The sequence below is a fragment of the Chiloscyllium plagiosum genome, unplaced genomic scaffold (genome assembly GCF_037043375.1).
Source record: "Chiloscyllium plagiosum isolate Xiang-an unplaced genomic scaffold, Cpla_swu_hap1 HiC_scaffold_24, whole genome shotgun sequence".
NCBI classification, from domain to species: domain Eukaryota; kingdom Metazoa; phylum Chordata; class Chondrichthyes; order Orectolobiformes; family Hemiscylliidae; genus Chiloscyllium; species Chiloscyllium plagiosum.
In genome coordinates, this window is record NW_028270162.1 from 23432341 (window position 1) to 23460155 (window position 27815).

General features: G+C 38.9%; 1 protein-coding gene across 6 annotated transcripts in view; it reads left to right on the forward strand.

Annotated features, from left to right (window-relative positions):
- Window positions 1-27815, forward strand: part of ttc28 (tetratricopeptide repeat domain 28) — a 774630-nt gene that overhangs the window by 657344 nt on the left and 89471 nt on the right. For all 6 annotated transcript variants that reach the window (XM_043715612.2, XM_043715613.2, XM_043715615.2 and 3 more), the window contains one exon: window positions 9668-9812. In XM_043715612.2, coding sequence (XP_043571547.2) covers window positions 9668-9812 — 145 coding nt within the window. The remainder of the gene's footprint in view (window positions 1-9667; window positions 9813-27815) is intronic.

Genomic DNA, 27815 nt, shown 5'->3' on the forward strand with positions numbered 1-27815 from the left:
AGCTCTGTGAACAATGGTGTTTTGATTGCAAACCACATTTTTAAACACCTACCAGAATCACAGAGTTGTTATGACACAGAAGGAGGCCGTTTGACCCATCTTGTTTGTACTGGTTCTATTACTAATTCCAAATTGCCTTCCTTTCTCCCATATCGCTGAATGTTATTTTTTTTCTAAATATTCATCCAATGCCCACATCATTTGAGTTCTTAAGAGAAGAAAGATTTTGCAGCTCATCATTCAATGGAAGGAGTGACTGGTATCAGATAACAAAGGGGAGATGTTGCGTTGCCTTGACATTAAAGATCGTGCCATTCTGTCAACAAACTCATCAGCATCCCTGTCAAGTCCTGGGTTAAGTGTGGCTGCCTTCAGAAATTCAATAGATCTTGCTGACAAACCTTTCTAAGTCGAGTGATATTTCATCCCTTGGATGTTCTGCCCAATTGTGAATCATATGGGCCCCGCAGATTTTAACCACAAAATGACAGAATGAGGCTGTTCCAAAATTTATTGTTGATGGTGTCAGCACCATGGAGAGGCTTGCATTTCACTACAATCATCTAAGTTCTTACTTATTTTAATTAGTTGTGGCAGAGTGCTTTCCTTGAGAAATCTAACATACTCCTTACTATTCAGCTTAGAGATTCAAGGAGTTAAACTACACGAGGAAGAACCCAAAAACTCCTTTATAGAACATAGAACATAGAAAAATACAGCGCAGTACAGGCCCTTTGGCCCTTGATGTTGCACCGATCCAAGCCCACCTAACCTACACTAACCCACTATCCTCCATATGCCTATCTAATGCCCGTTTAAATGCCCATAAAGAGGGAGAGTCTACCACTGCTCTGGCAGGGCATTCCATGAACTCACGACTCGCTGAGTAAAGAATCTACCCCTAACATCTGTCCTATACCTACCACCCCTTAATTTAAAGCTATGCCCCCTCGTAATAGCTCACTCCATATGTGGAAAAAGGTTCTCATGGTCAACCCTATCTAAACCCCTAATCATCTTGTACACCTCTATCAAATCACCCCTAAACCTTCTTTTCTCTAATGAAAACAGCCCCAAGTGCCTGAGCCTTTCCTCATACGATCTTTCTACCATACCAGGCAACATCCTGGTAAACCTTATCTTTCTTAAGCTTACATGAGAAACAATGCCATCAGTCAGTTTAAAATATTGTGGGTAAAGAAGTTGACATATAACTTCAGGATATGTTAGTAGATAGGGGGAGATATATATGAGCTGTTGCTGACAGCTCAGGACCGCACTATTCACTTTGGGATGTCATAACAGCGATGAGAAAAATAATGTACATCCAAAGTTAGTGAGAGTAGAGCTGAAAGGCCAGTGTATGCCTCAAAGTACTTGGGGAAAAAAAATCATTTGCCAGCCTGAGATACTTGGATGGATTGCAGAATGTTGTATACAAAATACGTATATGCATGTATAGTGTGAGTCATTCAGAAAGGTAATTGTTATAACCAGGATAGGTGAATTAAGCCCTTTTTTAAAGCCCCTCAATTATTCATAGCAATTATTTTTAATTCTTTGTTTTTGGCATGCAGCTATATCACACTTCAATTAAAACATTGTTCTCGTCAAAATTGACGAACCAATTAAAAGGTTTTCTTCAGACAAAAAAAAATTTTGTTTACTGACGCTGAAAGAAATAATAAATTACATCAAACAGGTATAAAGTGTATAAAGGAGAGTGTGTCCAGCATAGAAGGAAAGTCAAAGAGGTGTAGATTTTTTAAAAAATGTCCTTGAGGTGTTATATCTGAACTTGCAACCATGGTTGTTTAATGGATGTGTTATATCCTCAGCAGTGGCTCCATCTATAAATATCCTTGAGTTTTTCAGTGAAGAGATGTTTCTCTAATTTGTTTACTCACAAGGTGTTGTTCCTCAATAGGCTGAAGCAAACAGGAAGGAGGAGGGGAGAGGGAGAAAGAGAGAGAAAATCTCTTTCAGTTCTGTATTATAAATCCATTATCCTTCTCTGCTGTGCTCAAAAGCTGTTTCCAGAAATACAGTTTACTTGTGCATTCCCATGTCACACACCATTGTCGTTTACCGAACGTGATAGCAGGTATCATTCATTCCAATATGTGAAATGTCTAGCAAGGTGTAAATCAAAACTCAGAAATGATGGTTTCTTTACATCTGGCTGAATTTCAGGGCCCGTTGATACAAGTGCTAATTTCAACTCAAACTATTTTTGTTTATTTCACAGTGGTTTTCTGAGCTTGGTTAGATGACCATCTTAAAATCAGATGATAGAAATTGAAAATTGATGGTCCACTATTGTGACATGGTGTGCCTGCTGAGGCACAGAAAATTATGTATGGAGGATAATGTATTTGGATTATATGAGGAGAGAACTGGACATCCTGAGATATGTGAAACATGCTGAGAGAAGAGTGTACACCCTGATGTGCTATGGATAGTTTGCAGAGGATAATATATATCTGTGAAAATACTTAATAAGGAAAGATTTTGGACAAGTAGTGCACAGAAAATGAATGCATTATTAATGTTGCACAGTATGACTTGAATCCAGTAAAAACAAAGGAGTCAAATAAAGTATAAACTATTTTGAAAATTGGAAAATGTGGATTGAACATCGCAATTTGTTTGTTATGTTGCCTATTTAACATAACTATCTTATTGGGTTATTAATATTTATTCTTCAGTAGAGTGAATCTGATTTTAAGTCATTTGAAAAAGGTGAAAGGAGCTGTGCTTATCTTTGAGAGTGTGATAGATTAAACTGGCTGGTATAGTTTAAAGAAAGTCAGTCTGTCTTACTGAGTGTTGGGTGACACTCAAAGGGCTCGTGTATTCACTACAACTTAATGTCATTTAAAGAAAGAACTTTGACTAATGGCGCATCTTTTATGATCCCAGAACATCTCAAAGAACTTTGCAGCCAACAAGCTATTTAAATCACGTCCAGATGAGCAGTCATTCAAACAGTTCCTGATCATTTTCTCCATATAAAATCCTATAAAGAATACGGGCGAAATTATCTCAACACGTCTAATCTAATTTAATCAGTCAGCCGTTCGATCGCATTAGCACTGCCGGCTTTGCAATTAGTAGTAAAATTACATTTTAACACATCACCATTTAAAAACTGCAGCATCCTTATTACATTCAATGAGTTTCCAATTTACTTCATTTTGCAGGGTTATTGTCCTGGGAGGAGTAGATATGTTCCTCGTATTATCCTATTCCTGTTACCAAATAAGTCTCAATTTTATTTGATCGCGCTGCACATATAATCGGGATTCTTTCTTTTCTCTTACCTATTAAAACTAATTTTGTTTTTTCCTTCTCAATATTTTAACTTCATTGTTTAAAATGCTTCCTTTGAGATCTCTTAACCTTCTAACATATCTTCACATCTCGAAGTCCACTGTTGACTATAACCACTGCTACACTCAAATAGCTTGCTGTCTACTACTGATTGCACTGGATGCCTTACTCACAGAAGTAAGAGGCTCATGCTGACTGTACCATCTGTTCAAGCCCCACCACTGGCTGTGCAGAGTGGAATGTTCTTGCTTTATATGGTTGCATAGTTTTTGATCCAATACAGTCTGTAGCTGCTTCTGTATGACCACATGCCACCACTGAATAAATCCGGGTCCCTCTGCTATACTCTCTGTTATAACCACACAACTTATTGCCCAGCATAGACTGTATTTTTTTCTTTTGTCATGTGCTCAAATCCAAGAGTTTAGATTTAGACAGACTGGTCAGAGATAAGGCAAGGTTAAGAATGCTTTCATGCTTTTCAAAACACTGTTTACTATGTATTAAGCTTAAATCGTATGATAATTAGCATTCAGAAACATACCAGCCTCGAGCCTTGATACTTTATTGTAAAGTGAGCCTTTTTATCCTTCTGTATTTTTTATTGTGGTGTGAAATGTTTCAAAAACCAGGGATTGTTGAGTCAGTGCTGCACGTTTTGAAAGTAAGTGACCCACTCGTTAGAAGTGATGTTTGCACAGCTGCTGGCTCAAGCTATTGTGGATGATTTGCAGATAAGCTGGAACCAAAAAATGGAGATTCACTTGGCAACATGTGGATTGGTGTGTGGATGAGTTATCAATGTCAAAGGCTTTCCTTCTGTCAAAACTGGGTGATTAGCTTCCAGGCAGTTTAACAGTGTGGGGCTGTGAACAAGATTGAGAGAAGCCATCAGATTTCCACACTCAGGAGGTGTCTCTATTCTCTTTAATAAAACTGCTTTGAGCATGAATAAACCCCAGTTTTACTTTTCCTTCAGCAGTTGCTCTAAGTGACTTTTAAATAATAAGTCAGAGGACTTCATAAGTCTGAGCCAGTCACTCTGCTTCTTGCAAACAAGTGAAAGGATCTGGAGAAGGAAGATCAGAAGCAGAAGGAAGATCAGCATAAGAATAACCTCAGCAAAAACCTGTGAATAGAAACCACTGAACTATCTTCCCAGTCTTTCCCTCTGCTAGTAAAACTGATGTCTTTTTCCCTGTCTGTGTGTAAAAGGGAATGTTTTTATGAGAGTTAGAGTTTTAATTAATAGACTTACATGTCGATGGTTCATAATGTTAACATCTAGCTAGAGTTTTTTTTGTAATCAGTAGCAATTCTTATTAAGTACAGAAATCTGGCCCGTGCTTTCTGATGACTTGGGTCTAAAAGATAGGTAAATTAGGAATTCTGCATAATTTTAAAAATCTTTAACTTTGTGACAACTCTGGGAATAGCAAAGCTTGATTTCCAACTGGCAATGAGGCATAACATTACTTAAAGACTGGTCCATGAACTTTATTGCCTAATGTTAGTCAAACTACTCCAGACATTTCTCTGCACATCTTTCTTAACTCTGTCCACATTGTCCTCTTTATACTGTGACATCATTGCAATGTTGCTCAAGGTTCCTGAAACCCTATACAAATAAACACTAATAAGCTAACCAAAATGACAACCCAGGACATGGTGGGACTTCTCCTTCCTCACTGCAAGACAAGCAGAATGATCAAACACTCCCCTCTCTCCCTCAATGCACGTGGGTATGTTGGCAGTGCCCATACTGATAACTACGACACATTGCCACTTCTGTTTTTCCCATACGACCCTGCATCTGATGTGGATATGTAATGTCTGCTATAGTCCAAGTACAACCCCCAACTCTGGAAATGCAGAATGCCTCCATTTCTACATAAAAATTGCTACAATTTTCAACTTGGCCATATCCTTTAGCAGCCAGTGCTGGATTAGTCAGTCCTGTTTTGTAACAGTACATCACCTGAACGTTGGGTTTGACTTTTTGCACAATTGATAAATATACACAAATCCAAATTCTTCAAGTAAACAGATTTACTGAACAGAACAAAATTTTACTGTGGCTGCAGTTTAAAAAAAATCAATGTTTGACCACAGAAATGCCCATACTTTGAAACCTCTGTGTTATATGACATGTCAATGATGACCCATAGTTAAGGGGAAGAAAGATGCATTGGAAAATCTCCAGTGCCATCTAGTGTGAGAGTGCTGGCAGGACAATATCTAGCAGAGCCCAGTCCCACTAGTGCGTCATTGATTTTACACTGTTATTTCAAAGAGAAGGGATTAAGGAGAGGAGATGTAAAATAAGTTCTGAAACAGGAAAGTTCTGTTTCATTCAACAGTTGCCAAAAACAAATTGGAATATTTATGAAATGACAGAGCCTTGAACAGTCACAGAGCCTTCCTTTTGACTGCATTGTTTGTGTCTGATACGTCTGTGGCAGAGATCAATAATCATCAGAATTAGATTACAGTTATAAGATGGAAAAGCAACTTCTTACAAAACAAATCAAATTTATTTAGCTAGTGAACCCTGCCTATTAAAACTATTTCTAAATAATGGTAAATAGGTATGAAACAAAACTTGGAATTTCCTTTGCTTATAGTGTTTAACCTGGAGGCAAGGAAGGAATGACCACATTTCCAGTCAGACAATAGTAAAATCCTTCCATAAATCTTCTGGCTGTTTTCATTGACACGTGCTGGCAATTTAGCTGCGCTTGCCTAACATTGGAGAGTTGCCACTAGCCTATTTGACTTCCTTCCATTGGCTTAGAGACCTTTATCAATGCTTCTGCCACATGTACAAGATGTAATTACATCAGAAAAGTAATCTGTGTAAAGTAATCTGGTTACAGTTAGAGGAAGCCACTGTGACTGATGTGGTACTTGTACATTTCATGCAGACCTTTCATTCAGTTATGATAATTTTAGGATGTAGTGATATGTTTTAACTTGTTAAAGAATACTAAAATAACGCTCTAATATCTCAACATTAACCCTGTGCGTTATGAACATTAGAGGTGAATAGTTGGATGGTTAATCTCATTGCTGGGTTGGCTTTCATAATGTTGTGATCTGTTGAAACAATCACACTGATTTTAGAACTTGAAAGATTTAAGGATATCAGCAGACCTGGTTTGTAACATGTCCAGTAACCTATTTCCACCTCTTTATTGTTGTCATCTCCTGTCATGTCAGCTCATCTGCTGTTAAAACCTTCATCAATATCTTTGTCACCCCGAGACTTGAACTATTCCAGTGCACCGTGGTCAGTCTCCTATATTCTACCCTCCACAAATTGAGGTTGTCTAATACTCTGCTGCTCATTTCTTAGAACATAGCAATGCCCCGTTCACCCATCACTTGTACTAATGGATGTACTTTGTCACCAGGTTAAACAATGCTCATTTTAAATATTTTTTAAGTCACTCAATGGCCTAATCTCTCTCTATGTCTGTAATCTCCTTCAGCTCTCCAATCCTCTGAGGTATGTGCACTCCTTCCTGATTGTAGTCACTGTACCAATGACGGCCACTCCTCCAGATCCTGCAGCCCTCAACTCGGGAATTCCCTGTCAAATCCCTCCTCAATGTCTCGGTTCCAACACTTCTCAAAATCTACCTGTTTGGCCAATATTTTGGTTATCAGCCTTCATATATCCTTATGTGTTTTAGTGTTAAATTGAGTTGGATAATACACTTGTAAAGCATTTTAAATGTTATGCCTTGCTAATGATGCTAAATAAGTGGGAAGAGTGTCCTATAAGTTCCACTTTTAGATAGCGCAAAGACAGAAACACAGTTAACATCATTATCAAGTGACAGGAAGCAGCTGCCTGTCTGAAGATGGCGTTGCTGTGTGTAAAATAAAAAATCTGGAATGACAAAATAATTGTTAAAAAATGTTGTTTTGAAGTTGATCTCTCTTCTTTGCAGCATCCCTGTTCTTCTACCTCCTAGCTGCCTCTGTATTTCTCCCAATCTCTCGGCAGCCTCCCAATATTATCACAATTTTCCTGTCACTCCCAGGCAAAAAGGAGGCTGGACCCTGCACAGACCCTTCCCCACAACTCCAACACTTGCTGTCAGGGCCATTATCCCAGCTTCCAGATCCTCAACTTAAATAGTCAGCACAAAATAAAGGTGGGCAGTCTGTACATGTGCAGTCACTGTGTACAGAATGTGGTGTTCAGGAGGTCAATTGCTATTTTATTGACTATTTTAGCATATAGAGTAAATACTTCGAAATAAATAATTCAGCTCAGAGGGGTCAGTGTACGTGAATCAGAAAATATAAAAATGCAGCGACAATGGAAGTAATTAAAAGTCACGTTGAAATTTTGGCCTTCATTGTAAAAGGGAGGTAGCATATAAAAATGGGGAAGTCTTGCTACAACACTATAGAGCATTAGCCAGTACACAGTATTGGCTTTTCTTACTTAAGGAAGGATATATTTGTATTTTAAGGTAGTTCAGAAGTAGGTTTGTGAAGCAGATTGTTAGAATGAAGGAATTATGTGGAAGTTTATCTATACCACTGGAGTTTAAAAGAGTGGGAAGTGACCTTATTGAAACAGGCACGTTTCTAAGAGCACTTTAAAGAGCAAGTACTGAGAGGATGTTTCCTTTTGTGGGTGAATCTACAACTCTGGGACGCAGTTTTAAGTGAAGGGGTCTCTCATTTATGTTAGACGCAAGGAGAAATATCTTCCCCAAGTGAATCATTACTCCTTGGAATTCTCTGACACAGAGGGCAGTGGATGTTGGTTTAGTGAATATGTTCAAGGGTGAGTTAAATTATTAATGTACAAAGGAGTTGCGGTTATGGAGGATAGGCAGATAAGAGACATTAAGGCTACAAGTTTAATCACTCATGATCTAATTGAATATGGAATACAGATACAATGGGTTGAAAGATTTCCCCACACTTATTTCTTATGAGTTTATAAATATCATTTGTTGACTGCATGAGCTTTGACAAAAAGTGATCACCAGGGGTCCTCAGCGTGGCACTCAACATAAGTGAACTGTAAAGGAAAATCTGAATCATGGAAACAATGCCAATCAGAAATAAGAGGCATCAGTTTAACAGTCCACTGGTGGTCTGTGGCTGCAGCCGTGTTCAGACAGATGAGGAACGAGCTCAAACCCTGCCTCAGAGAATACTAGATCCCCTGGAAAAGGCCATGGGTTATTCTTAATTGGCTGGCAGACTCTTGCAGATGTCAACTCTGCTGCTTCCTTTAGCTCCATACCAAAGGTCCATAAATGAGATGACAAGCTAGAGGGGCTGTGAATTGTTGTGCCCACCTTGCTCCTTATTCAGCCTCATATGAGCCTGGAAATCCTGTGTTCTGTTTCAAACAATAGGTTAATGTATTGGCAAGGCTTCGAGGAGAATGAGTCCAGATGTTGTGCAGCACATTTATAGTTATTTTTATGTGGACAAAGCCAGACCAAAATGAGATATATTGCAAAGTTTTAAACTAATTAAAGGTGCAGATAACTTGAGTAAGCAAGTTATTAAATTATCTGAAGACTATAGGATCTAATGCAAGATTCATAGACCATGATCAAGATTAAGTATTGGGAAATTATTCCCTAAAACAGAATAGTGAACAAATGGAACAGACTCCTATCAATGTAATTAGTGCTTCAAATTACTGAGTTCTGAGTTACTGAGAACTGAGTTCCAAAGAAGAGTCATATTGGACTCGAAACATGAATTCCGTTTGTCTCTCCATGAGTGCTGCCATACCTACTGAGTTTCTCCAAAGGCTTTGTTTTTATTTTAGCCGAATGTTGCTTTAATAAGACGAGAGCTCACTTGACCACCATCTTATTACAATGCAGTTTGTCTATTCACCACGTTGTTTTGGAAGAAGTAGTGTACAGATTTTATTATTTTTATTATTTTATTATGTTTGCAGGTATAAATATGTAAGCTTGACATTTGATTTGATTTGTTACTGTCACATGTACTGAGATACAGTGAAAAGTGTCTTACGTGCTTTACAGGCAGATTGACATACAACAATGTTGGAACTTTTCTGGTGCTAAAATAGCAGTGCATTATAGTATGAAATCTTTCTGATTGGATTTGAATGTGCGATTGCATGTCTGTGTGAAAAATGAGCAAAGTAATACATTTGTCCATTAACATTTGATCAGCAAAAAGGGTTTCTTCACAAGTGGGAAAAATTATGTAGTGGTAACTTTAAATGAACAGTGTACTCTAATAAACTTTTCTTACTTGAAGGCTAATGTGGAAGCTGTAATTTTGGTTTTGATGATGTCATATTGTGTCCTTTCAGGAGCTGTCAAAGTATGAGCAGTCTGTTCAGCAGCAACACTTCAGGCCTTCAAGACTCCACCTCATCTTTGCCTCGTAAACAGAACTCAGTCGATAAGCAACCTCTTCGTGCTCTCTATGACCTCCTCATTTCCCCAATGGAAGGGGTAAGTGAATAAAGAACAAAGCTAGACGCATCCCTTAATTTGTGTTATGAACATGCACAAAACAATATGGTGTGATAAAAAGATGTCAAGAAATGACCACTGGGGTCACATTTCAGTGATAAGTCCTGACATCCATTTTCTTGTTTTATTTTTATGTTGGGCTATAAATATCGGTGTTGATAAAATGAATGAAACTGTTCTGGGAAGTGGAAAATACATGTTAGAGAATATACCTCTTTTGAACCATTCAGGAGGTTGCTGATTATAATGAGCAAAGCACTTTTTCTGAAAGCAACACCATTAATAAATTGTAACAAAAGAAAACTTTTGAGGAACTTTGTGAAAAATTTGGTTATGTGCAGGACAATGAATAGGAAACAGTTATGTACTGTAAAGTTGTCCGTTGAAGGATCATGTGTTATATTGAAAATTGTTAATGTGGAATAGCAGGAAATGAAGATGAGATGAGGGGATAATGTGATATGAAATGGAAAGATAAACAAAGCAGGATATGTAGAAGATGTATGATGAAGCTCATGGAAACTTTTGGCAAGTGCATTGGAAATATGTAGACTGGATTGCAACTTGGAGGATCCTTAGAAATATGGCTAGTATCATCAAGAGAACTCTTGCTTTGTATCAGACAGTGCTACATAATGACAACTACTTTTGTAGGTGCTTTTGAAACAAATGCTGAGCTTTAATTTCTGTATGCTCAAATGTAAACAAGAGTCATCCATGTGGCTTAACAAAAAAAGTACTTAGTTCTTCTTTATTTCTGTTTGTGTACCCATGTTTGTGAACATTACAGAGTCAGAGGATTTAGAGGATGAGCACAACTATTTATAAAATGTACATCATGAAACAAGAAGATTAATAGTGAATATGGCATCACACACTTAGTGGGTTCTGTATAAATAAACATTGAAAACCAGCTGGATATATAGAATAGAGACAAAATAAACTGCAGATGCTGAAATCCAAGATAGACAATAGGATTAGATTAGATTACTTACAGTGTGGAAACAGGCCCTTCGGCCGAAGCGTATACCACCCAGACCTATACTCCTACGTTTACCCCTTCACCCAACACTACGGGCAATTTAACTTGGCCAATTCACCTAACCTGCACGTTTTTGGATTGTGGGAGGAAACCGGAGCACCTGGAGGAAACCCACACAGACACAGGGAGAATGTGCAAACTCCACACAGAGAGTCGCCTGAGGCGGGAGTTGAACCCGGGTCTCTGGCGCTGTGAGGCAGCAGTGCTAACCACTGACCATAACCACCTTTACGCCAACTTGTGCCTCCCCATGGCAAGTGGGCTTGATGATGTATATGATTTGGAGATGAAATGACACATGAGTATCCAGGAGTTAAAATTTTGAAGATTATTATTAACTCAGTAGTTAATACACTTGTGCAAAATTGCTTTGTATGATGGTTCAACATCGTTAACAAAGTTGTTCAGTGCTAACCACTGTGCCACCGTGCCGCCCACAGGAGGGCTGGAAGAACACAGCAAGCCAGGGAGCATGAGGAGGTGGAGAAGTCATCGTTTCAGGTGTAACCCTTCTTCAGGACTGAAGAAGGGTTGCACCCGAAACGTTGACTTCTCCACCTCCTCATGCTGCCTGGACATACAGAATATGTAAAAATAGTTCCATGTATTCTGCTATTGTTAGTGTATATTGTTTGTGTCCTATATATGTGTCCTATTCCACAGTAAAGCTCTGGAGTTTATCCATAATACTGGAGAACAGTGGAATGTACAGTGAATGTATACTTAGATTTTGTAAAGTATGTCTACTGTGGAACAACCGCTTATGTCGGAGGTACGCATAGGAGAATAAAATAGATCGATAATGTGGTTCACTGGAGCTGTTAGAATGGTGTTCTCAATGCAAGGAAGGAACCCTGATTCCTGTTAGCGAATGCAATAGACCGAGCTCCCCCATGACAAGTTTACCACTGCCTTCTGTCCCAAAGTGTTATAGTTTAATGTAGAAATCCAGGAGTTAAAATTTTGAGGATTACTATTAACTCAGTAGTTAATACACTTGTGCAAAGTTGCTTTGTATGATGGTTCAACATCGTTAACAAAGTTGTTCAGCAACTTAGCTAGAGTGAGCTTTTGTATTAGCGGTAATATTCCTTCCTCATAAATAGAAGGTGAAGAGTTCAAGTCCTACTCTCGCCATTATCAGCGAGTGAGCTTTTGTTCTGAATTGGCATCCGGCAGGATACTCATGTGTCATGAATTTGGGTGCAATTTCATCTCCAAATCATATACATCATCAAGCCCACTTGCCATGGGGAGGCACAAGTTGGCGTAAAGGTGGTTATGGTCAGAGGAATAGCGGTTATTTTATTGCCTCTAAGTGAAGAGTGTAAAGATCTGAAAGTAACAAATGAATTCTGCAGTGAGTCACTGGTTAAAAATAAATGTGATTCCTGTATTTTTATTTTTATTACGGACTCATGGTTCAAAATGATTCATAACAGCCAGGTAGTTTAATTGTTCAATTCAAATTCAATTCAAATGTCTTGAGCAAAGAAGGTTAAATTCTTATATAATTGCAAGTTAAACCTGCAGATGGTGCTAAACGTCCACATTTCTTTTCATCAGTGAAATTGCAAGTAACAGGTAGCATTCTATCCTCCTTGATTTGATATGAGCAATGAAGAGTAAGGTGGGAAAATATGGTAAGAATGGAAGAGTTGGATTCTTTTTTAGATTAGATTCCCTACAGTGTGGAAACAGGCCCTTTGGCCTAACTAGTCCACACTGACCCTCCAAAGAGTAACCCACACAGACCCATTCCCCCTAACTAATGCATTTAACTCTATGGGCAATTTAGCATGGCCAATTCACCTGACCTGCACATCTTTGGACTGTGGGAGGAAACCGGAGCACCCAGAGGAAACCCACGCAGACATGAGGAGAATGTGCAAACTCCACACAGACAGTCTGTCTGAGGCTGGAATCGAACCCAGGTCCCTGGCGCTGTGAGGCAGCAGTGCTAACCACTGAGCCACTGTGCCTCTTGAAGGTGACAAAGTCTTTTTCCCAATTTTCCCCTCAACCCTTAAATGTTGACTTAAGAATCTCACCATTGAACAGTGACTACTTTATTTCCACACATTTACATCACAATAAACCCCCAAACTATCTTATTTATGTGCCACTTCTAATTCTCCTCTCCGCCACCAAGAAGCTAGGCAATGGAAATTTCTGGTATGTAAATTACTTTGGATACCTGAGGCTGCAGCTCACCAAATGCCTCTCCTGTCCATAATCCAACTAGCTCTGCACAACAATGTCCATGCCTATGCCATTGCCACAATCCTCCTTGACCTTTCATCCCATTCATTTGGCACCAGCAAACCACCAATCCTAACACATGATCATGCCTGTTCTCAGACTGCCTCCTACCCCCCTTCAAGCTTTCAGCAATACCGTTGACTTGCAAGCTTCTGCCAAGCACTCAAGAAGAAGCATGCATCTACTCAAGTTACATCATTCAGCTCTTAGCTTACTTTATTAGCATTTACTCACTTCATATTTGCTTGGTGCCTGTCAGCCTCTGTGTATATCATGTTGCTTTCTTAGTGCACAGGGATTTCCATGCTCAGTTAAAGACTGCTCGCCTCTTTGGCTTGCATTACAGTTTAGTAGAGAGGGAGAGGCAGGCAGCTTATCATAGTGGGCAGTGCGGAACAGTCAAGCAGATCGCCATGTTGCTTTGTGGCACCACAGCACGTGCTGGGAGTTTACGTGTTGACCATATTTACTACAATTTCCTAGCTGTTCGCAGTTCGAATGGAGAGTCAGCAAATGCAAAATGTTATTTCTCTCCAAGGATTCTGCCTGATCTGTGTGGCTTTCCAGCAATTTCTGTTTTTGTTTCAGATTTTCAGCATCACAGTTCTTTGTTTAATTTTATTAGATGAGCATTTCTGTGTATCTACATCACCCATAGGGGGCAGCATAATAACATTGTACTGGTTGGCCTTTCTCTGATTTCAAAAGCACTATTTATCTCAGTGTTTTTTGTATTCTGTGAAGTTAGTTTGGGTAAATTTGTAAGTGTAGCTGCAGGACCTTTTGTGCTGCACTGAACTAATCTATGAATGTATTTTTACTCTGTGTATGAAATGCCCTGGAACTCATCAGAAAATGTGTCGGAGAGTAAACCTGTTCCAGAATATTGGCCCCATTTCATTGCTAGTCTAGAGAAACATGTGCGAATGGCTTCCAATTTATAAATAGTACACTGTCCATCTTGATGCTTGGATGAACTGAAATTTTGACAATATATTTGAACAAGGAACTCAAATTCTGAGGTGAGAAGACCTCAAAGGTTTAATGCTCAGAGCATCCTGTACAAGTTTACCCTTTCACAAAATCTACCTTATAGCGTTCCAGAAATCAAGTTCATAAACCGTTAACAAATTATTTGTAATGAATGAGGCACTTATAATAAGGCTATGCATATAAGTGATTCAGTCAATATTCTAAAAATTTTGAAATTATGAATAATTTTTAGATGAAGGTTCTTTGATGGATGTTTTACATTCAGTTGCATTCTATAGTTGCCACTATTTCAGCTAAATCAGGATTCAATGAAGTAACAGAGTGTAACACCACAGTTTAACCAATATTGCACTGCAGTCTAATGTTATCTTCATACTTACTGGAAGGGGTGCAGAGATGGTTCACTAGGTTGATTCTGAACTTGACCGGATTGGCTTCTGGGGAGAGATTGAGTATGGGGGGGGGGGGGGGGGGGGGGAAGGTTCATAAAGCCTCGGCACTATTGGATTTGGGTATGCAGTTAATGTCCGCTTAAGAGCCTTATTCTGCCGTCACTTCCAGAGGAGGGCGATGGGCTCTTCCTTGCTCACATACATTGCCTGATTGAGGAACATGGCCTCAAGAAGGTGGGAAACTCACCAAGAGCTTCCCACTTTTATTTCTTTCAACCTTTTCCATCATTTCCTCTGCACTCCCAGCCATCAACCCCCATCCCAACCTCATTCACATGTGGCCTGGGTCCCTTGGCAATGCTCAGCCTCTGGCAGGTGCATTATCCACAAGGACGTAAAGGGGCTTGCAATGAGTAGGGATTGAGTCAGTAGATAGGGTAAAGCTTGCAGTACTTTGAGCAAGTTAGAGCTTATACTGTGGAATGCAGTGGATCAATGAGAGCACATGTCACGAGTTGAAATTAAAGCTAGCAGGGTGCTGAGGATTGAGACGGGAGTGTGATTGAAATGGAACAGAGGTAGGTGTCCAGTCCACATTTAGATAAGCAGTCATGGCTGTGGTTTGAGTGTGGACTTTAAAGCTAAGGATGAGATAGAAAAGTGAAGTTACAATCTTTTGGGTTCACCTGGAGTGAATGGTGAGGGGAGGGGATTGAATGTTCAAACAAGTCATAAAGGAGCCCCATGGAATAGTTTTGGCTTTGCTGAAATTATGTTGAATAAATACCTTGCTCATTGACAAATGAGTTTCGGACAAACTTTCTAAGAATGCGATATTGATAAGGTAATCAAGGTAGGCACTAAGAGCAAACATATAGCCCCATGCCTATGAGTGATGTTGCTAAGAGTTCATCTATTGCTGAGAAAAACACAGGGCAGGGATGGAATCTTGGTTACACTCAAGATGACATTGTGCGATCTGAAGTACAAACTCAACTGAGGTATCTGGTCATAGTGGGACAAGTTGGAAAAGAATTAAAGTAATGTAATGTTGGGATGGTGTGGTGTGGGCTGGTGGCAACAAAGGGAAGAGACAATTGAATGGACAATCCTGCCACATGTTATGAAAGGGTCAAAAAGGAAAGGCAGATTGACATAGTTGTATGCTGAGTAAAGGCACAATTTGATATTTGTATTGAGAAATATAAATACAATGTTTTGTAAACAGTTTTGGTTTACAGTTTTCCAAGTATTAGAGAGATGCACAGTTGGAACATTATTACCCAAGACATTTTCAGCTGATGTCTGGCATATTCTAAGTGGTCCATCCTGCTATTAACCATGAACATTGTTCAAATCTTTTTCAGTATAACAACTTAAGTTTTGATAGGGAAGGATTAATTTATTTTGCACTCGCATTCTGTCTTCAAGAAAACTCAATACGCAAACAGGTGTAGACCCACAGGATTACTATCTCATTGAAATAAAATTGAAGACTTGGTCATGGTTTACTGAAATAATTAGAATAAATTATTTGATCTTTTTGAAATCTGTTTGGGGGGCAAAGGAAGAGTTTCTAACCAATTTCAGCATTCAAATATTAGGTATCAAGAAAAAGTGGACCACAAAATGACTTTTTTATACCTGCTTTCCTCTCATTTTATTTCTGCACTGCCCACCTCTTCAGTTCTGATTTGTACTTAGAACCAGTGAACAAAGTATAGAAGTAAGGGCCTGACAAGAACTGTAGGAGGGACTAAGTGTATCACTTGCAGATAATGTCAGCTGCACAATCTTACCAATAATTCTCCGATATAAAGGAGGATAGTATAAAGAAGGATAGTAAAAGCTTTTTTAGGTATGTGAAAGGCAAAAAAATGGTTAAGACTAAAATCGGGCTCTTGAAGACAGAAACAGGGGAATATATTCCGGGGAACAAAGAAATGGCAGAAGAATTGAATTGGTACTTCAGATCTGTGTTCACTGGGGAAGACACAAGCAATCTCCCTGAGGTAACAGTGGCTGAAGGACCTGAACTTAAGGGAATTTATATTTGCCAGGAATTGGTGTTGGAGAGACTGTTAGGTCTGAAGGTTGATAAGTCCCCGGTGCCTGATGGTCGACATACCAGGGTACTGAAGGAGGTGGCTAGAGAAATCGTGGATGCGTTGGTGATTATTTTCCAGAGTTCAATAGATTTGGGATCAGTTCCTACGGATTGGAGGGTGGCTAAAGTTGTACCACTTTTTAAGAAAGGTGGGAGAAAGAAAGCAGGAAATTATAGACCAGTTAGTCTGACCTCAGTGGTGGGAAAGATGCTGGAGTCTATTATAAAGGATGAAATTATGACATATCTGATTAGTAGTAACAGGGTAGGTCAGAGTCAGCATGGATCTATGAAGGGGAAATCATGCTTGACTAATCTTCTGGAATTTTTTGAGGATGTAACTCTGAAGATGGACGAGGGAGATCCAGTAGATGTAGTGTACCTGGACTTTCAGAAAGCTTTTGATAAAGTCCCACATAGGAGGTTAGTGAGCAAATTTAGGGCGCATGGTATTGGGGGCAAAGTACTAACTTGAATTGAAAGTTGGTTGGCTGACAGGAAACAAAGGGTAGTGATAAACTACTCCATTTCGGAATGGCAGGCAGTGACCAGTGGGGTACCGCAGGGATCAGTGCTGGGACCACAGATTTTTACAATATATATTAATGATATAGAAGATGGTATTAGTAATAACATTAGCAAATTTGCTGATGATACTAAGCTGGGTGGCAGGGTGAAACGTGAGGAGGATGTTAGGAGATTATAGGGTGACCTGGACAGGTTAGGTGAGTGGTCAGATGCATGGCAGATGCAGTTTAATGTGGATAAATGTATGGTTATCCACTTTGGTGGCAAGAATAGGAAGGCAGATTACTACCTAAATGGAATCAATTTAGGTAAAGGGGCAGTACAAAGAGATCTGGGTGTTCTTGTACACCAGTCAATGAAGGTAAGCATGCAGGTACAGCAGGCAGTGAAGAAGGCTAATAGCATGTTGGCCTTCAAAACAAGAGGGATTGAGTATAGAAGCAAAGAGGTTCTTCTCCAGCTGTACAGGGCCCTGGTGAGACCACACCTGGAGTATTGTGTGCAGTTCTGGTCTCCAAATATGAGGAAAGACATTCTGGCTATTGAGGGAGTGCAGCGTAGGTTCACGAGGTCAATTCCTGGAATGGCGGGACTACCTTACGCTGAAAGACTGGAGCGAATGAGCTTGTATACCCTTGAGTTTCGAAGACTGAGAGAGGATCTGATTGAGACATATAAGATTATTAAAGGATTGGACACTCTGGAGGCAGGAATCATGTTTCCGCTGATGGGTGAGTGCCGAACCAGAGGACACAGCTTAAAAATATGGGATAGACCATTTAGGACAGAGATGAGGAGAAACTTCTTAACCCAGAGAGTGGTAGCTGTGTGGAATGCTCTGTCCCAGAGGGCAGTGGAGGCCCAGTTTCTGGATTCATTTAAGAAAGAGTTGGATAGAGCTCTCAAGGATAGTGGAATCAAGGATTATGGAGATAAGGCAGGAACAGGAGACTGATTAAGGATGATCAGCCATGATCATATTGAATAGGGTGCAGGCTCGAAGGGCAGAATAGCCTACTCCTGCACCTATTGTCTATTGTCTATTGTCTTAAACACAGTGAGTCTGAGAACTCTGCATTTTGTTGCAATTGGGGAAGTACATAGCTGAGCAAATCAAACCTCAGTTTATATCGTATCATAAACTGGGAAGCTTCTCATTTATTTTGGAATCAAGTTTTCTGATTCTGCACCTTAGTCGAAGAATATTGTGAGTGGAATCACCTTTATGACTTTTTTTGAACATATATAATTTTTAATCACAATTAACTAAGATAACAATGCACAGCAAGATGGTAAGCAAGACTAGAGGTAAGGATCTGACCTTTCTAAATCCAGCTTCTGCCAGATGTCTACCTGCCTGTCTGACCTACCATGGATATAAGTCAAACTGCAGATAGGCTATTCCATTAAGAGCAGCTAGGAATATCAGAGCAGTCATTTCCTATTCTGTTAGCAGGCATAGTAATGCAGCCAAAGAAAGAAAATTTTTTTTAAAATGTTTTGATTGTCACTCTTGCCACTGTCACAATAGTGAATGATCAGACTGCAATTACTTGCCATTGGGAAACCAGCATTTGGCTCTCTCTCCCATTTTTGTGAATGCAACCATATCTGCATCTTACAGATGTACTTTATGTTGGCCACAGGAAAGATGGATCAACTGATATTTCTGGCTTGAGAGCTGATTTTATTTGCATAATGTAAGGGGAAGGCATCTGTCTCCAATACCAGAATTTTGGTCCATGGAATGAAAGGAACAGAGATGTGGTTGAAAAGGCCCCACCGAAAGGTCAGACCTAAACATGGAAACAACCCTGGTACTGCCCTCCGAGGCTCTGGAAAACCAGAGGTTTGCAGTTCTACAGCTCTGGGAAGATGGGAACAAGGTGTTTGGCAGCCGTAGTGACAGCTCTGACTAGGTAATCTCAAATTGTGCAGGAACCTGGCAGCCCTGATAGCCCTGGAATTAAATCCAGATCTGGATCTGATACTATTGGGCAGGGAGGTCCCAGGTATGACAGCATGAATTAGTTTGTGAGAGATCTCTGCAGAGGCATCAAATTACTTACATTTGATTTATCCTGGAAAATAAATAAAACCTTTACTGACATAAAGCCATGTTGTTATTTAATCACAGAAAGTTGCCGTGACTAACGAAGTGTGCAAATTTGAATTGAGCCGTATTTAATTTGTGTTTAAAAGCCGGTGATGTTTCACGCCAATTACCTCGATTTGTGCTGAAAAATCCAACATTACCAAATGGATGCTCCCAGGCCAAGTGTCGCATGCAACTAAGTATGAAAATTCCAATCTCTCTTTGTCTCTGGAATATTATGGAAAGACATGGCTGCTTTTCTTTAAATCTGACAAAGTCTGTCAGCAAATTTTGTGTAACAAAGAAACCTAGGTGCATACCAACGAGGCTTGTTACGATGAAGTACTCTGAATGGTCAGTTTGCTCCATCTTTCATTTTAGAAGATACTATTTACTTGAGACTAGATTTCCATCATAATTTTAAATCAAAAACTTGATTGCATAATGGTTTATATTATAATTAGACGTGCAAAGAAAATTGCCTTGTACTGTTCAGAATTTCTTCAGTCAACAGGAAGTAATTAATGTTCCTCTCTCTCACTGCAGCTATATCAACAAAACTTATGTAAACAGCCTTGTGCTTTGGAATTTTAAACATAAACGATGAAGTGGGCAATGTCTCCGACTGTTCCTTCTCACTCAGTAGTTTGCAGATGATGCAATCATCAGAAATGCAGCACAAAGTGTGGAGGATAATACAGATTTCAAGACTTGTATAGGTAACCTAGGCAGACAATTAAAGTTAATGTAAAGGAGAGTTAAGTGATGTATTTTGGGAGGAAGCATTTGGAAAGTCAATGTAACCCAAATGGTGCAGTTTTACAGAGAGTGCAAGCCACATACCTGAGGTTCACGCAAGCAAATCTTTGAAGATGGCAGAAGGAGTTGAGAAGACTTAATTCTGGGCTTCAAAATGGAGGCATGGAACAGGGGTCTGGGTGGTTAAGAAAGTTCAGGGAGGATGAATGTTAAATATAATCTAGGTGGGTTGAGGGCACATTGGGAATAAGACACTTTTCAATTTCAAACTGGAATTCAACCTATTCAGTTCCTTTGGAAACTGGGTTTCTGGGGTTTAGAGAATTCCAGCATATAAAAGGCAGAAAGGACTGATTCAAGAAAAAAATTCATTTGCGCATTGCTTAGTGATCAGGAGGAACAAGGCCCAACAAGTACACATATTTGCAGACCCATAATTCTCCCTATGATCGCCGTCATTTCCCATCACCTATAACGTCTGAGTGCACATCCCTGTCAACTATCCCACCAGCAGTCATCTCTTCTAGCTCCACCCACCACAAACCTCTGCATAACTTAGATGTTTTGGCTCTTCTTTTCTCCTCATTCAAAATGGTTCAGCTCGTGAATCGGGTGGTCAGTTGGGTGGAGAACATGCAGAAAAAAAATAAGTTAATATGCTGCATACTTCCATCTGGAAGTCTGCTCCTCACTGCCACCCTCCTTCAGTCTCACATTACCCACTTCAGAGGCCTGGTTTTACACCAAGGGTACAGAATACAAAGAGCACAGAGGTTATGCTCAACCTTATAAGTTACTGGTTAGGCTTCAGTAATGACCACCACAATTTAGCAAAGATGTCAAGACCTTGAAGAGGGTGAGGGGAAATTCACCAGATTGATAAGGAACTTGATTTAAGTGGAGAGATTAGAGAAACTGTTCTCCTTAAAGGAAAGAAGATTACAGAGGGAACTAACAGCTGTGTCTTCAAACTTTGAAGACTTTTGACAGAATAAATATGGTGAAGCTGTTCCCATTGCCAGAAGCATCTGTAACAAGAGAGCACATATTTAAGGTAATTGGCAAAAGAATCAGAAGAGAGATTATGTAGCACATAAAGCAGAGGCTGATTTAGCAATCCATGCAGATATTTCTGCTCCACTTTGGAATCCTCCTGTTTTTCTTCATTAATATCTATGATTGTAATCCTTCTCCCTCCATACGTTTGTCTAGCTTCCCTTTAAATGCACCAATATTAGTCATGCCAGCCGCTCCCCATAGTAGTGTGTTCCACCTTGTCACCACTCTTTGGATGAATAAATTTCTTCTGATTCTCTGTTGGATTTAGCACTGGTTATCTTATATTATTGGCCACTAATTAATATTTGAAAAGAAAGAGAAATATTCTAGTTCTTTTGTTCATTAAGTCAAAACCTTGTATAATTTTAGAGACCTCTATTAAGCCACCCCTCAGTCATTTTATCAGTTGAAGAGACCCAGCTTGTCAATCCTTTCTGATGTGCATACCACAGACATTCCTCTTATCTTAGTAAATCTTCTCTGTATTTCTTTGGTGCTCCTGTACTTTTTTTGTTGACAGCTAGCAGTGCACGCAGTACTCTAATTGTGATCTAACCAAAGTTTAATACAAGTTTAGCATAAATTCCCAACATTTCAATTCTCTCTTTCTGAAATAAAGCTTAATTCTTGGCTTACTTTTTGTTTTAATGGCCATCTACTGGTTGCAGCCCTTCTACTGGTTAGTGATCCTAGATCTACTTGTTCCTCTATCCCACCTCGACTTGACATGCAAGTAAATATTCCTGTCCATGAGACTTATAATGCAGAAAATTCTGATGACCCAGAACATAATACCTAAAAGAAATTTTTAGAAATATTTTCAAAAGCATGATAATATATATGGCTACTTATATAAACATTGTAGGTTTATAGGGAAGGAGTTGGTGTGAAAGAGTTTGGAATTAATTGAATAAGTTTTTAAAGATTTGGCAAAGACCAAATTACCTGTTCCACCCTGAATGATTTTGAAGCCGCAAAATGTTGTACTTGAGTTGGGAACAGAGACAAAAATGTTCTGTAAAACTGACTCAGGAGAAAGTATCCTGAATGTTCTATAATTTCCATACCAGGAGGGGGAGGTTGGGTGTTTAAGGGAGCCAGGCCCATAGTCTCTAGAAACAGTGTGGAGGCACTTTCAGGTGCAGAGGTGGGCTGTGTGACTTGCATGCTTCAGTACTTAAAAGGAAAATAATAAAATAACAACAGAAGCCCTCTCACTCCCCACTCCACACACCTCCCATACGCACTCACCCACATCATGACCCCACCTATACCATTGTGGCATCTCATACCATCTGTGCATCTAAAACCAGTTCCTATGGCCTTTATAATGTCAGTGAAAGCACATGTTAACTCATATATCCACCTTTCAATTCCCTTCACTCTCATATCTTTCATACTAGCTGACCCAGTGACCAACATGGGCAGACCTCAGGACCTGTGCTGAAATGAAGTAAAGTTCTGTCTTATGATGACTTCCCTATTCTGTCAAAAGAAAACCCCTTATTGATTAAAAACCCATTCACGACAATGAAATTGCTTCAATTGCATAATCCTTTTTTAACTCAGGCATTGGTTTTCATAGCCCCATATTAAAGATGTGGTCAACAGTTAAAGCTGTTAGTGAGTTTTGAGAAGATTTGTAGCGTAGATTGAGGTTCGGGATGTAGGTTTGCTCTCTGAGCTGGAAGGTTCGTATTCAGACATTTCGTCACCATGATAGGTAACGTCTTCAGTGAGCCTCTGAATGAAGCACTGGTGGTGCAGCCCGCTTCTGTTTATGTGTTTGGGTTTCCTTGAGTTGGTGATGTAATTTCCTGTTATTTTTCTCAGTGAGTGGTAAATGGGATTCATGTCAATATGTTTGTTGATAGAGTTTCGGTTGGAATGTCATGTTTGTAGGAATTCTCGTGCGTGTCTCTGTTTGGCTTGTCTGAGGTTGGATGTGTTGTCCCAGTCAAAGTAGTATCTTTCCTCATCCATCTGTAGGATGTTGACTGGGACAACACATCCAACCTAGGACAAGCTAAACAGAGACACACAGAATTCCAACAAGCATGGCATTCCAACCGGAACTCTATCAACAAACACATTGACGTGGATCTCATTTACCATCCCCTGAGAAAATGAATAGGAAATGACATCACCATTGAAAATGATGTCACCTCTGGAAATGACATCACCAACCCAGGGAAACCCAATCACATAAATACAAAGCGGGCTAACACCACCAGTCCTTCATCCGGAGGCTCACTGAAGGTGTTGCTTAGTATGGTGACGAAAAGTCTGAAAACAAACCTTGCAGCTCAGTGAGCAAACCTACATCCAGAACTTAAAACTTTCAATCAAACTATGAACTGACCAGCACCCACTGTAAGAATGTTCAACTGTGAAATCGCTCTTAAGTAGTATGTTAATATTCCTCAGGCTTATGTTATTAACAATTCTTTTTATTCTAATAGAGACTAAATGAAATTAAAATGCCAGGAGATTGACATGTTTTTCCAGCTTGACAATTCAGAAAGGATTTAAATGTATCCACATTTTATGCACATTGTATTCATGTCTACTTTTAACAATTCAAAAATTCTTCTGAACTCTGTCAGAGGGCTCTTGACTTCTCTAAATTCCATAAAATGTTTTTTTTCTCATTTCACTGTCTTTGATTTGGCATGCCTAATTACAAATTCACAAATTAATCCCTTCAAACTGTTTAATTCAGATGTTTCAGAATTTAGACATCTATAATTATCAGACAAAAACTTATTAAGTTGGTGATTAATATAAAAATTTATTAAATATAAGCAAAATAAAACAATACATTTATCTAACAATCAAGCAACTAAAAAAAGGAAACAAGGTTATGCTTATCTAAGATGTAGAACAGACTTTAACTGAGATGGCCAATCCAGAAACTGGCTCAATGACAAGAAATTTAGTCATACAAATGGTTCTGAGTCTTGTTTTTGTTTGTTTGCTGGAGTTATACCTACCCTCACAAAATTAAAGGGTGTTGTTAAGATTGAATTAATTAGTAATGGTTTAATAGTCAATTTGATTGAATCTGTCTTTGGTGTCATGGGGAGTTTTGGAGTACACTACTCTAAGCTACAGATTTGGCTATGGAGTCTTAGGAATTCTTAAACTAATTCTTAAATTATGTACACTATAACTTAGCAGCAAGCTGTTGTTCCTTTCTTCTGAGTCTCATTGTCATCAATTGATTATAACTTCATCATTGATTTAGCTTCCTATGTTCGTGCTCAGGCTGTAACCCGTACACTACACAGTCCACTGGGTACATTGCCTTATACACAATGACAGTGAAGTGTTTTATAATGATCAGCTATCTTAAAATGAGCAGACTTCTACTCACCGGTGTGTCTGTGGTTTAACATCCTCAGGGCATAAGAAGATTTTGGATATGTCTTATTTCTGTTGTATTCACTGTTGTTTTTCAAAGCATTTGCCTTTTCACAGTTAGTATAAGGATAAATAATATAAGAAAACAAACCATTATTAATTACTAATTATTAGTTATTTATTTCATAATTACATTGTGATCTAGGTGTTGGTTTTAATGCAATCAGGTATTACTGGCTGACTGCTTTGTAAAGCCAATGATTAGTGTAACAGCACAAGGAATTTTGTATCAAAGACAATTTATTAATATAACATGATATCTTAGCCTTGCTAGACTAGCAATGTGCATGTATTATAAAAGATCTATAGAAATGACCACATTAAGCAACAAAATACATCAAACTAAAAATCAAAATCTGAAATCTCTGCTCAATCAGTGCTCACTCCTCAAAAACTCATTCGTTCCATTGAAGTTTTTTTAAGCAATTAATCTCTTATAAATACAGCACATATGTTCATCATCCAGTATCATAATTTTATAACCTTTTGGAGCTGTCAGTTAGCTGGACAGACACACCCTTGTGATAGTGATAGGTTGTGACATCAGTCATGCAGCACAAATTATTTAATGACAACATTCAGGCTTATGTCAGCAAACAGGGTGAAATAACTAGGCAAAAGTGAGGACTGCAGATGATGATGGAAATCAGAGTCCAGATTAGAGTGGTGCTGGAAAAACACAGCAAGTCAGGCAGCATCCGAGGAGCAGGAAAATCAATTAACAAGCAAGGCTTAAAATGTCTTGACAGCTTGACAGCTCCAATCAGTTTGTTCAGTTTTCAGATACATTCATATCTGATTTCAACAATCCAAAAGGGCATCTTATCTTTCCCAAATGTGTCTATACACCCCTCAAAAAGATGCACCTTATTTTTCCAGGATGGTACCTACCTCTACAAAGAACTCTTAACAGGTTTAGACCTTATCCTGGAAAGTGTAAAGCCCACCGTCATGTTTTGGATATCTTGGTAACAAAACTTCGATCTATTTAAAGGTATCTGTGCATTTACATGTGCAACTGCTCTTTGTGTACCACAGATTGTGACCTACAACCCACAAATTGTCATTAATATTTGATAAATTATTGGTTTAAATTGAGGCAGATCAATTTTTAATAGCCAAAGGTATTCAGGGATTTGGTATATGTAGATCAGTCATTGTCTCATTGAATGGTGGGACAGGCTTGATGGGCTAAATGGCCCTCTGTTTACCTATGATTCTGTGATAAAGGAAGCAGCTTGTATAGCAAATTTTCAGCAATAGCATATGTAGAAATGAGGACGGAGTTAAAGTTTCAGGTCAATAACTTTTAATTAGACCATAGATCTACTTGCCTAAGTGTAAAACTGTGCACATCAGCCACCATTTTTAGGAGTATCTTAATTTTTACTCCTATTTAAATAACCATGTTACTGAGTGTGGTTTTAAATGTACCATTCCCTGTTACGAAAGATAATCAACATTGAATGTGTGTCTTCCTCATTGGTTTGGAGAAAATGTTGCTACTCAAATGCCCCTATAACATAAAGCTTGAGAGAGCTCGGTGCAGTCTGTGGATGAGGTTGTGCTAAACAGCCCCCCAAAAAAGGTCAAATAATTAACAACACAAGTGAACAGAGTTGTAAATGTTTTCACAGGCAAGACATATTCAGTTCAGATGATGATGATAAACCAGTTGAGCTCTCCTTCAGTAAACCCCCAAGAGTGTAGTAATTCCTCATAACACACACCCAACAATAGTTTATTTCCTGTTTATTACTACTCATGAGCCTGACAATAACTAGCTTCAGTGTTTGTTTTTATGCAGCGTCACTGCTTGGACTTGTAAAATTGGGTGCAGCCTTCCAGCCTCCAGTGACCTGAGAATTTGAGGCATCAGGTGATGGAGTCTATCTAAATAATGAATGGCTCTAGTTGTTAAATGCTTAACTTTTTCAATAAAAGACTATTTCTAAAATGATTCCACAGACAGTTCAACTGGCTTTGTTGGAAAATGATGATGAGATTATTAAGTCTTTGGAAGTTCATATATTGCTATTATATATATTTTGTTTAAGTGACTCACACCTCAGGATATTGGTAAATTGATATATGTTTGAAATGAAGACAAAAAAACAGTTTGTATTTCTCTGGGGGTCAGTAAAATTCAACTTGTAGTTTTCTAACTCTAGTTTTGCAAAATAATAAACTTTCTTTTGGAAACCTTAGTAATAAATATATATAATCACTCAGTGATACATTGCTACGATTTGTGGGTTCTTAATCTCAGAAGTGTCATCTCCAGCTGTGCTATTAGTAAATGAAAACAGATGAGTCCCAGGCGTCACCTGAAGAGATGAAACCAAGCTTGAGCAATATCATGCATGAGGGGCCATGATAGAATTAACTTTTATTTTCAAGTGAGAAATTTGCAAGTTAAATTACTCTTCCTTGAGGAGACAAGGAAAGCTGCATCTTATATGAGAGCGATTAACAAAATGATGCACTAATTTGAGTCAGTCGAGCATATGGGTTTTAAATTTGCCTTTATAATTAATACAAACAGATTGAGTTGTTTGAATATAGGACATGGCTTACTTCCAATGCAAATGAGTCTGCTGGTATTAAAAATAGGAAGATCCTTGTCGCTGATATTAAGAGGACAGGCAAGTGCGTTGCCTGTTTTCTAATTTACTGATGATTGAGACATCTGCAGGAATATTGAAATGAGGACAAATAGTGAACAAGGACACCAGGCATATCAAGAACTGATTAAAGTGAAGAAAAATGAAGACAATTGATTACCAGCTGTCTATCTTTAGGGGCATGGTGGTTGGTGAAAAGGTTCTTTTTTCCCCCTAATTGTTGAAATGTTTCAGGAAGTTTAAAAATTTCTTAGGTCCTGATACCATCAGAATTTATTTCACATGCACTCGAAGTCAACTCATTGCAAGGTCAAGAACATCAGGTGTCAGAAAAAAGGTTGAAATATTTCCAGAAGTACACTGACTCAAGCAGTTCGGTGCTTAAAATTGTATGAGGAAGATAGCCAGCTTGAAATAGATGTCTCAAACCTATTTAGCCCATTCATCCTACTTGGTTGATTTCTCTGCTCCCGTCATATAGATGAGTTGCTCTCAAATTAACTTTGGTCATTCCAAGGTGTTTGTCAGAAATTTCAGTTTGCCTTGATGTACTTGGAATGTCGCAAGGTCCACATACTCCCATGGTAGCAGTTGATTGTGATTACATGGGATAGTCACAACTTCTCTGAACAGTCAGTGATTCTGTTATGCCCATTGGAGATGTCCACATTATCCCATGGCCTGCAGTAGGAGCTTTT